The 12,702-nt window shown below is 34.4% G+C and overlaps 1 protein-coding gene across 1 annotated transcript in view; it reads right to left on the bottom strand.

Annotated features, from left to right (window-relative positions):
• Positions 1–6,782, bottom strand: part of STPG2 (sperm tail PG-rich repeat containing 2) — a gene marked incomplete at its 5' end in the record, with an annotated part of 297,860 nt that extends 291,078 nt beyond the window's left edge. Inside the window, 2 exons of the mRNA XM_055313262.1 lie at positions 3,451–3,562; positions 6,670–6,782. Coding sequence (XP_055169237.1) covers positions 3,451–3,562; positions 6,670–6,782 — 225 coding nt within the window. The remainder of the gene's footprint in view (positions 1–3,450; positions 3,563–6,669) is intronic.
• Positions 6,783–12,702: the final 5,920 nt, after the last annotated feature.

The following is a 12,702-nucleotide window of genomic DNA, read 5'->3' as shown; positions in this document are numbered from 1 at the left end:
ATGAATAAATAAATAAAATCTTAAAAAAAAAAAAAAGGAGATTGTCAGTGGATCAACAAATAAGACCCACTATACAAGACTTGTACAGTAGTTTTGCTGTCTATAAGAATCCCACTTTAAATATAAAAACAAATACAAGGGACACCTGGGTGGCTCGGTGATTTAGCACCTGCCTTCGGCCCAGGGCGCAATCCTGGAGACCCGGGATCAAGTCCCACGTAGGGCTCCTTGCACTGAGCCTGCTTCTCCCTCTGCCTCTGTCTCTCTCTGTGCCTCTCATGAATAAATAAAAATCTTTAAAATACACACACACACACATAAATTAAAAACAAATGGAGAAAAACATACTATGCTAATACTAATCAAAAGAAAGCAAGACAAGATATATTAATTTTAGACAATAAAGACTTCAAAGCAAGGAAGATTATCAGGGCTAAAGATCATTACAAAAAGACATAACAATTCTTAATGTACATGTGCCTAACAACAAAGCAGCAAACTATATGAGGCAAAACTGATAGGGCTGCAGTAAACATAAATGAATCCACTATTGCAGTTGAAGACTTCAACACCCCTTTCTCAGAAATAGGCAGACTAGCAGGCAGAAAATTGTTGGGAGCGGTCCCGCGGTGCGAGGCAAGGTTCCAAGTTGAGCCAAAGCTCCTGTTGTCCCTAGCCAACCCGCAGTCCTGCAGTGCGAGGCAGGGTTCCAAGTGAGCAAGCTCCCTGTTGTCCCTGGCCAACCCGCAGTCCTGCGGTGCGAGGCAGGGTTCCGGGTTGAGCAAAGGCTCCTTGTCATACCTGGCCAACCTGCTGGGACTGCACCTAGCTCTTCCCCCTTATGGAAGTAAAAGTACATATTTGCTTCTCCTTTAAAATGTTATCGAGACAAGTTCCCATAAAGTAAGCAAGGAGGTGGCCTGACACATGACCGCCTAGGCAGACATTACTTAATAAACAAACCTCACTGTTTAGTCTAAATGTGGCATTCATGCTCTATTGCTTAAACAAATAACAGGTGTTAGTTTTAAAAACAATGTATGTTTGTGCACGAGATGTACTTCTCCTTAAAGAAATAAGCCACCTGCTTACAGAGGCTATATAAACTCTACATGTAAAAATAAAGCTTGTCCATTGTAGCCATCAGCTGCATGGAACCTCCTATCCCATGAACTTTTAGTCTCTTGTTTATTTCTCATCCCTTTGCCCTCGGTTCCTGAATCCGGACCTTCTCGCGCCGGCCGCGACAGAAAATCAGTATGGACATAGTTGAAATCAATAATACCATTAATCAACTAGATATACTTGACATCATTTGTAGCAATGAAAGCACATATGAAAGTGAGTTTCCACCTTAGGAAAATTAAAAAAGAAGTCCAAATTAAACTGAAAGTAGGCAATAGAAAAGAAATAAGTAGAATTAGAGCAAAACTCAATTAAATTGAAAATAAGAAATGAATAGAGAAAAATCAATGAAACCAAAAGACAGGACTTTGAAAAGCTCAATCAAATCTATAAGTCTCTAGCCAGGTAAACTAAGAAAAAAAAAAGGATATAATTACTTGTATCAGAAATGAAGGAGAAGACATCACTACAGATCCCATAAACATTAAAAGAATAATAAAGGAATACTATGAACTATATGCCTATACATTTGATAAGCCAGATAAATTGGACCAATTCCTTGAAAGACTCAATCTTCCCAAACTCACACAAGAAAAAAGATATGATCCAAATAGGCTATATCTTTTTTTTTAATTGAATCAGTAATTAATGACCTTCCAAAAAAAAAGAAAGCACCAAGCCCAGGTGGGTTCACCAGTAAATTTTACCAAACATTTAAGAAACAGATTATACCAATTCTCTACAAACTCTTTCAGAGGATAGAAGCAGAGGGAATACTTCCTAACTCATTCTATGAAACCAGTATAACCCTAATATGTAAACAAAACAAAGACATTATAAGTACAGAAAACTAGACCATTATCTCTCATGATTCTAAATTAACACTTTGCATACTGTTTGAGATTATAATTCTATAAAATCAATTATATTATTCTGTTAATGTGTCTTTTTATTTCTAGAAACAATATTTTGCATTGCAGATTGATATTCAGAGGAAGACCAAGGAAATCAAATGCAAAGAAAATTCTTATTGAAACAGTTACTGATTTTCCAGCTGAGAATCATTTACCCTTATTCTAAACGACCCATTTTAAAATTTGTATTCTATTATCTTCAAGGTTTTTTATGTACTTGAATATAGTTGATACATGACATTATATTAGTTTCAAATATATGCATAGTGATTCAACTTCTCTATACATTATGCTATGCTCTCCAGAAGTATAGCTACCATCTGCCACTATACAACACTATTACAATATCACAAACTATACTCCCCGTGCTGTCCCTTTATTCTCATGATTTATTCATTCCATAACTGTAAGCCTGTATTTTCCACTCTTCGTCATCAATTTTTCCTAACTCCCCAAACTTCTCCCTCTGGTAACCATCAGTTTATTCTATGTATTTATAGGTCTAATTCTGCTTTTTTGCTTGTCTTTTTTAGATTTCACATAGGAGTAAAATCATATGGTATTTATCTTTCTTTGATTTAATTCACTTAGCATACTACCCTGAGTCCATCCATGTTATTGCAAATAAGATCTTATCCTTTTTTATAAAAGGATATCCTTTTTTATAAAAACTGTGTAATATTCTATTTTCAAGTTTTTATGTTTAAATATAATAATATACTAAAGGAGGAAAAAAGCTCTTCAGTTTTATTTGCCTAACAAGTTGCAAAAGAGTAGCCTGAAACATAGCTACAAAAAAATTTAGTGGTATCCGGAGTTTTATATTAATAAATATTTATTATCCAGAAGAAGAAAGATGAAAATCCTACTATGCACAAATCACACTACACCAAGAATATTACACTTAGTTTTAGTATCATATTAAAAAGAGAGAGAAAAAAAATAAAAATAAAAAAATAAAAAGAAAGAGAAAGGAAAAGAGGGAAATTCATAAACTAGGAAAGATCCCTAGATAACTTTAAAGGAAAATAAATTACCATGAATTTAAATAAGAATAGCCAAGTGAGGAATATTTGTTCTTACTAGAAAAAGACTGAAAAGGAGATTGAAAGGAAGTCACAAGAAAAAGAAGAAAAAGTAGGCAGCAGGCAGGCAAATTTAGATCAGAAGGAAATCGTACGAAACAGAGTTGTCCACTACTAAAACAATAAACCTTAGGGCTAGTGAGTTCTTTAACACAAGAGATATTCAAGTAGAGATGGTGATCACTTGCTGGAAATTTTTAGTCCCTTCAATAATATTCACTGAGTAACAACTAGCTACTAGACATAGTAGATCTAAGAGTACTCTAACCTTGTAATTACAATCTTAAATCATAGAAAGAAGATAAGATAGTTACATTTCAACTTACCTTTTTTTCCTCCTGCAATATTATTACTTCATAAAATCGTGGGAGATTTAAGCAATAATTTAGTTGCTGATCTTTCTTGATGTTAATATTTTCATAATGAGGGGTCTTCTTCCTTTAGCAAAGTCAGAAAAATTGAGGAGCTTTCAGCTTCAAATATATATTTGTTTATATAAACAAATAGAATATTTTACATGAACATTGCCTGCTTCAAAAGTATGCAATAATAGAATCATCTGGGTATGTGAGGCCAATATATTCTAAATTTTGTAAAATGTATTCATTTATGTTGGCTACTTGTGCATTTTCCAATTCAGAGCATTATAATAAACCTACACTAATAATGACTCCAAAAAAAATTAGATGTGAGATTTATATCAGGAGTTTATATAAAAAGTTACCCAAAAAAGTCTATGTGTTCCATTTAATATAAAACATCTTTAAAATTTCAAATCCCTTGGTATTTCAACTATTTCTATCATAAAACAATCAAAAAAAGGGACATAAAGTTCTTTGAAAAATAAAAGAGAAACTTATTTTCACTGAAATTTACACAACCTCAAGAAGAAGAAACTAAAAGTCATTAACAGCCCAAGTTTTAGAGTCAGACAGACTGATATGAATCCTAACACTGTTACCTACTAGCTGTGTGGCCTTACACAAATCACCTTACTTCTCTAAACTCTAATTCTTCACCTGATTGGAAATAGTCACAAACAATTCTTAAGATTGTAATGATTAAAGTAGATAATATAGGTGAAATATTTAATGCCATACATGGCCCATAAGTACACATAACTGAGCTATTATATACTAAGAATTTTTTTAAAGATCTATTTATTTATTTTAGAGAGAATGAGAGCACAAGCAGGAGGGGCGGAGGGAGAGAAAATCTCAAGCAAACTCTGCACTAAGCACAGAGCCTGAAGCAGGGCTCAATCTCACAACTCTGAGATCACGACCTGCTCTGAAACCAAGAGCCGGACACTTAACTTACTGTGCCACCCAGGTGTCCCTACAAAAGTTATTTTTAAATAGACTATATTGACTATACTATTTTTTCCATTTATTAAACAGAATTTCCAAAAAACCCTCATATATTTCCAATGAACTATATTGAACATAAGCATTTTTAAAAATAGATAAAGAAAAACATAAAAATAAATGCCTAAGTTATATAATTGTAAATATTTTCTTTGACATTGCTATGATTTAAATACCCATTTAACATCTCAGTTCACTGGTTAGTGCTGACTTTGCTGTTTTTTTTCCACAGAAATTTCAACAGGTGAACTTGTTTTCAAAATCTCAAATAGTCCTGTGGATAATAAATTTATATTTGGGAGATCAGAAGGGTCACATATCATTTAGGTCTGTGTCTTTCCTGAAAAGAGACCTAGAAGTTCATTTGTCCATTTACAATGACCAAGTATCTTCACTTTTATACTATGTCAAATATCCCAGAATAATTCTGACTTGATCAGTAAAGTAAAAGGTTAAAAAAAAAAAAAAGGTACAAAATGTCAACTACCAGATGGAACCAAGACAACTCCAAATAAAAGGTATAGTGAGGCAGCAAAACCAAAGAGCAGACAAATTATGGAAATGGTGACATAACTGAAGCAGTCTGGAATGCAATTTATATAGATACATTCTTACAAGCAAAAGCGAAAATGTAAATAGAAGAAACACAGGAAATAAAAAAGCTCAAAGAAAAAGTAACATTTAAAAACCAGGAATTAGAATGAGAGTGGGACAGAGTTGGAGAAACAAAAGAGACTGTTAGGAAAAAACTGCCTAGCAAAATCAGAACAAGGTTAGACTCTCAGTTATGCCTGCAGTATTCGGTCAGAAGTGTAGTGGAATGAAAGGAAAGCAATCATCAGAGAACTACATACCTTAAAAAAAGGTTACTTTTGCCTTATGTTAATTAAACCTCAATAAAATTAATGGGCAGGAGGCAGGCAGACAGACAGACAGACAGATAAGTAAACCAGCCAAACTGAAAGAAAAAAAGGATAAAATTAGAACACTGAATAACAAAAGCACATGTAAAAGGATGAACAGAATGAATTAGAACATCTCGTAGACTTTGTTTCATTTGGGACAATGACAAAAATATTGTTAGACCCCATTAAGCTAAACATGCATATTAAAGTTCTAGTGTACTACTAAAAGAATAAAAATACAGGGTGTACCTCCCTGTTTAGGAGAGTGAAAAAAATTAAAAGAGAATAGGGGATAAATTCCCAAAAACAAGAACCATGTTTTATCCCTTTTATTCTGTTACCATGTGTAGTACTAACACACAGAATTCAAACAATGTTTGTTCAGTAAATGAACATTAGTAAGGGAGTCTAAGAAGAGTCTAAGCCATAACCACCACTGGTATACAGATGTGTTTGAATCTGTCTAGGAAACTACTTAGATAGGTAATCACTGCGGGACTTCTTATAAGAAAATTCATTCTATTAGAGAAAAAGAATCAGGCAGATAAAAATGGATCTTCTTTAAAAATTTTAATGAAAACAGGTGATAGATTCTGAGAACAACATGGTATTTCCTACTCAACTTAGTCTCCCATGGACCCATGGCTAAGTAAGGTCTTAACTGTAGGAGACAGAGAAAGTAAGGCAGAGTTATTTTACCGGAAATGTACTTCCTGGTTAAACTTCATAAATATAAGCTCCAACCTGATGCTATGGCTCTGAACCCCACAATAAGAATGGCTTCTACATCTACCATTTAGTCAGAAGAATGGGCACTGGAGCCAGGCACAAATGAATACTGGGTTACCTTCTTTTATATTTTCTCTGATCTTCTGTGTATATTTTAGTATTCAGACACATGGGTTGTACAATCACAAACAGGCCTTGGTTAAAGTCTAGCTTTGCTACTTAATAGCCAAATGATCTTGAATGTTATTTACTCTTTTTGACCCTTGCACTTTTCACCAATAAAATATGGATAATAATAGTAACTACACAGAGACTTGGGAAGGTTAAATGAGGTAATACATGTGAAGCAGCACAGGGTCTGGCTCATAAAAAAAAGCAATAGTTTTCATATAGGTTACTCAAAAATACTTCTTGGAGTTTTTCATACTGATCTGTCCTTACATAACAGCATGTCCTGGTCTAAATTATTAGAATACTTTCTAGTCAAGAACTATATTAAATGTGTGTGTGTGTGTGTGTGTGTGTATTTTTTTTTTTAACTTACTGGCCTATATCATACTGTCCAGGACCAGGTCCTGACTTTATAGGTAACTCAAGTCTTCCCAAAGAGTTGCCAAAATGTATCCCCTTGTATTTCAAAGTTGCATTGGAAAAATCCTTTAAAGGAAAAAAAAAGTGAATATGAGACATAGTTTAAATAAGCCACGAAACAAAGTTTAACTTCATTCAATTCTAAATCCAAAGCAAGGACAGCCTTAGCCAAAGGGGTTCCACTAACAAACACTCAAGTCTTCTCTCAACCTAAATGAATACTGTCATGCCCACCCCACTCCTGAGTCAGCCAGGATTCCTAGAGAAGTATCTCTAGTTTTAGCATATCTTCAATCAATATGAACAGCTTTGCTCTTGGCAATACATACACTCAACAATCTAAAATCTTAAGGGCAATAAAGAGGAGCTCCTCATTGTTTAAAAAAAGGGAGGGTTGGGCAAATTGTATGAGTTAGGTAATAGACCACTATTAAAAGTGGTCTTGGGATCCCTGGGTGGCGCAGCGGTTTGGTGCCTGCCTTTGGCCCAGGGCGCGATCCTGGAGACCCAGGATCGAGTCCCACGTCGGGCTCCCAGTGCATGGAGCCTGCTTCTTCCTCTGCCTGTGTCTCTGCCTCTCTCTCTCTCTCTGTGACTATCATAAATAATAAATAAAAATTTTTAAAAAAAAGTGGTCTTAATTAAATAGAAATTAAATTAATTTCCAGAAAAAAAATTCAAATTCAATTATCACCAACAGATATTAAGTAATTTCTAATTACCTGGTATTAAAACTATAACATACTCATGTAAAGTTTTCAAATAGCAACAAATATATAACAAACAAATTAAATGCTACCCCCAGTTCATTTTCTTGTTTGAGGTCCAGATTAGTTCTTTATTGCCAAAGAAATTATTCGCAACATGAGAAATCAACAGTATTTACTTTGCATCTATTATAATAAATGTCAAAATTAGGCATGACCCTGAAAAGTTCACTATAGAGAAGTTAAAGGATTTGGTTTCATTAGAAATTAATAAAACAGTAAAATATAAGAACAGTAACTTCTCTTATAACTTCTCTTATAGAAATTCTCTTTTGTTGACCTAATAGATTCTAAATTGAGCAATCATTCAAGAATTTCTTTAAAAATCATTTTTAACTGATAAATGTAAACTCTGATCTACTTACCTTATTCTTTAATTCACATTTATAAAAATATTGTTTTGAAATAAACTCGGATTAATAATTCAATTTATATACATGTAAAAAATTAAATCCCCATAACATAAACTTGTAATTTAATTGCATAAAACAGTGTCACTTGTGCTTAAGTATTACTCTTCTAGAACAGTGGAACCAACCTCTCTCAATTATCATTATAAATAATTATTAATGAAATAAATAGCAATATTAGTAACACAAAGTATATTTCCAGTTCAAAATGGTGAATCAAACCCACATCTGGGATCCCTGGGTGGTGCAGCGGTTTGGCGCCTGCCTTTGGCCCAGGACACGAACCCGGAGACCCGGGATCGAATCCCAAGTCGGGCTCCCGGTGCATGGAGCCTGCTTCTCCCTCTGCTTATGTCTCTGCCTCTCTCTGTGTGTGTGTGTGTGACTATCATAAATAAATTAAAAAAAATACCCACATCTGCCCAACTCCTACAAAATTTTCAAAAATAGTGTATAAAATAAACATGTTATCAGTACTAGAAACTAAGAGAAGGTATCATTCACATTCCAAAACTTCAAAGAAATTCTGGAAAATATAGCACAGCAGAGAGCCATAAACAGAAAAAGAACTCACCACACATGAAAAGAACCTCCTCTGAAGCCTATTGATGACCCCAATGAGACAGAAACAAGAGATAAGGATGGACTCTCGGGTGGTAAGTAGGGAGCAATTCTCAAAATTACTAATACCCTTGGAGATTTGTGCCAGGGCCATTACTTGATGTTAACATCCACTCTATTCCTGACATGCACAGTTGGAAATAAATTAGAAGCACTGCCATTGGCCCCTAATGAGGACAAAATTTCTATTTAGAGAGACACCACTCCAGAAAGTTTTGGGATGCCAAACAAAATCCAAAAAGATCTAGTAGAGCACTGAAGTTCCTTACCATGTGAAATGTCTTTTACTTCCTAGAATTTACCATTAACAACTAGCCCTCAGATGTTACAGAATACAAACACAATATAACTAAACTTTCCCTTCTATATCCACCTCATCTAAAGAATTAAGGGGCCAACACAGTCTCTGACAGAACACTGATGTCTCCATGAAGTGAAATGGGATCTTTGTTGATTACTTTTATAGATGTAATCCCATAGAGAAACTGGACTGCAGTTTATCTATAGGTTTCCCCTGTATTGATTGATAAACAAGGAATTGTTTATTCCCTGCTTGGGGGTGGTAGAGGATATTGGAGCCAAGGGTAAAGAAACAGAGAGTTATTAACTTTGTTTAAGTAATATTCTGTCATGCTTTTAAATGTGTAGTGAACTAATAGGGCAAACCAATCAAAAGGTGAATGTTAAAACTAATCCTATGGGAAGCAGCTAATCATAATGACCCTCATACAGAAAGAAAATCTTATTGTCCAAAAAGTGGTAATGCTAAATACTGAAATTTTCTGTGGACTGAATTTGCCCCCTAAGAGTACCCACTGGATTTATGCCTGTGTCCTGCAGGGTACAAAGAGGCTATGATAAAAATCTAAAAAGACCTCTTTCATTGAACAGAGGCAAAACTCAGTGCTACTTTTAGATCCTTCTATTACAATTTAATACAAAGAGAGAAAGACATTATTCCCTCAACCTCACTTCAGCTCATCAAGCAACTTTAGCTGTGATCAAGTACATTGGTAGAAATGCCCAGCAGAGAGCACCATCTGGTAAGAGACTAAAGTGCTTGGTGGAACAGCAGCTGTCTCAGTGGAAATAGACTTGTTTAGGAACATGGTCAAGACAGCCCCTAAGGACTCTCAGAAACACCTGGGAAGAAGTTTGCAGAAGACAAGAAGACCTCTATATCAATAGCAGGAAACAACATACTTATATTTCAGTTATTAACAAAATTGTGACTCTCCCTAATACCCACAATCCAATGAAGCCTGAGAAAAATTTGTTATATAGATAAGCAAGATTAAGCCTTATTTACACTAGGACTATTTCCAGCACTATAAGTGGTCTCAATGTACTTAGATTATTAGTATGTAGATCCCTTTTAATGAATTACAACACAAAGAGCAAACAGATATTTTCCTATCTTCACTACAGATATTCAGCTTTAACACACTACAAAGCTATAACTTTATAAAGCACAAATCAAAGTAAGGTGATATTATCATAAGTAGGTTATCTAATTGATACAGGATTTTCAAGCCCAGATCTTTCTTAGTAGTAGAAGGAACAGATCTATGAATAAAAATTGAAAGAGCTATCCCATCAATCTCTATAACACATAGAATATACACTCCTTTGGCACTCCTGAGTATAACACAAAAGGAAATAAAGTAGTTAGATCACCCAAAAGCTTTATATCTGGGGTGCAAGGGCAAATGTCATAACACCTACCAGAACAGTAAAGAAAAACTGGACTGCCTGACTGTCCAGCAGAGCTGCAGACGGTAGCAAACAAATACTGGAAGAAACCATAGCATCCACTAGAGTAGCTGAAAAGCACCCTGTGTTCCTTTGGGTCAGTGGCAACTCCAAAGACTGCTATACCTTACAAAGCTTTTGGAAAAGAAAGAATGCCAAGCCACACAACACTTTGCTAAAATAAGTGTTCTAGACCATCTTTCAAATGGAATTACCTAATATAGCCACAGTCATATGAATAAATTCATAGCCATGAATTTCAAAGTACATATACAGTTTTGTGGAAAGAGCAAAATTTCTTCATTTCTGTTGTATCTTATTTTTATTTAGAAATTAAGTGGAATTTCATAATTGCACAGATTTTAGGCATAATAAGTACAACACACAAATGTAGAACTCTGTTCTATTATAATATAACCATGTTAAGGGATCCCTGGGTGGCGCAGCGGTTTAGCGCCTGCCTTTGGCCCAGGGTGTGATCCTGGAGACCCGGGATCGAATCCCACATCAGGCTCCCGGTGCACAGAGCCTGCTTCTCCCTCTGCCTGTGTCTCTGCCTCTCTCTCTCTCACTGTGTGCCTATCATAAAAAGAAAAAAATATATAACCATGTTAAATATATTACATAAATTATATTTCAGGCAGGGGTATATCTACTATGTTTATTTACTATAGCATACATTTTTTTTAAAAAAAATCTGTATTTTAAGACAGTATTTTGATAAAACATCTCTTACGTCTCATTTTTATAGCCTAAAAAATACAGGTAAAAGTTTTATATTAATTCTTTTAACACAGCATTTCAAGACCTCAAGCAGAATTGTCTAGGAAGCTTTCTTCAGGTTAATTTACACTGTTGTGATTTTGTGGTTCAACTGTTTTACAATTCTTAAGATAAACAGTAAAAGGGAAAGATTATGCAGAAATATATATACACACACCATTCAAGACATTAGCAAAATCCTTTTCCTGTACAGACACTGAAATTATTTTTCACCTAAACCATGTGAATTGACTACTTTTTATTCACTAACCTCTGACTGCAGAGGTTACTCAGGTAAATGTTCAATCTGAAATTTAATTTAAAAGCCTCTTAAAATTGTAGGACAGAAAATGACAAATAAATTGATGCACTCTCAACTCTAAATTATACTCTCTTTATGTCAAGAAGTGTTGACAATACCAACTTCAAGGTCATTGTCAACTTGGAAAATCATTAGCAAATAAAATATGACTTAATTGAAGCAAACTCAGCATGGAGCTCCATTATTTTAAGTGAATGTTGTAATATAACTTGAAGAATTACTAACTGCCACTCCCATTGACAATAAAATGTATGAAGAAGGGACTATGCAACTTTTCTACCATGTCTTTTCCCTAATTAAGCATGGAGATAGAATTTGTGAAGAATTAAAAGTCCCAAAGTGCATCAATTCAAACACTAATGGACTGCTCTCCAGCATGGCAGCACACAGGTAATTCCCAGCATGTTATCATTAGCAAATGTCAGTGTCATAATTCCAACCACTAACTTTGCTTGTGAAATCCACCTCTGAAAAGCAGGTTTCTAATGGTTACTTGTGTTCTTCTTAAAAAGAGAGAAAGAGACACTAAATTTTTTAATTCAAATGTTATACAAAGTAACTTATATAGAGAATTTTTCCTTACAAATTAAATATGGCTAAACTTATCATTTATTGGCTAGGGCTTATCTATTTAAACTAGGTAAAAAATCTCCAGCATACATTATTCATCAGTTCAGGAAAGAACAACAATTACACATCTCTTGGATTATTTTCCTAATCCTCTATTAATATTCCATCTAAAAACTGAGCCAATATATAAGATTATCTCAAAAAGCAACTAAAGATACATATAGAATTATTAGAAATTAGGTAAGATCCAAATGAACATTTACTACAGTATCAATTTCATAGTAACCTATAGGAATCTGTATTTTTCTTTCTGAAGGAAAAATAAGAAAATAAATTTTATATGTCAATGTTTATTCATATGTGAAAAATGTTTTGTATATCTAGGTAAGCTTGGAGGCATGGTTCTAGATTTCAAATAGATGATATATTATTCCCCAAAATAGTATAAATTAAAAGTATAATTTTAAAGACAAAATAACCACTTTGAGATTTAAGAGCAATCAGAGAATTGTTTAAGTCAAAGATCTAGGACTACTGTGAAAAAGAGCTTAAATAACCTGGCCAAGGACAAATGACTATAAGTGATGAATCTAAGAAACAAACCCAGGTGGTATACTCCACTACAGTACATAATTTTTTTTAAGATTTTATTTATTTATTCATGAGAGACACAGAGAGAGAGGCAGAGACACAGGCAGAGGGAGAAGCAGGCTCCATGGCAGGGAGCCCAGCGTGGGACTCGATCCGGGACTCCAGGATCACGCTGTGGGCTGAAGACAGGC

This window comes from Nyctereutes procyonoides, unplaced genomic scaffold, assembly GCF_905146905.1.
Source record: "Nyctereutes procyonoides isolate TBG_1078 unplaced genomic scaffold, NYPRO_anot_genome, whole genome shotgun sequence".
NCBI lineage: Eukaryota > Metazoa > Chordata > Mammalia > Carnivora > Canidae > Nyctereutes > Nyctereutes procyonoides.
Note: the sequence above shows the minus strand (reverse complement) of the source record. Positions and strands in the feature narration are given on the sequence as shown.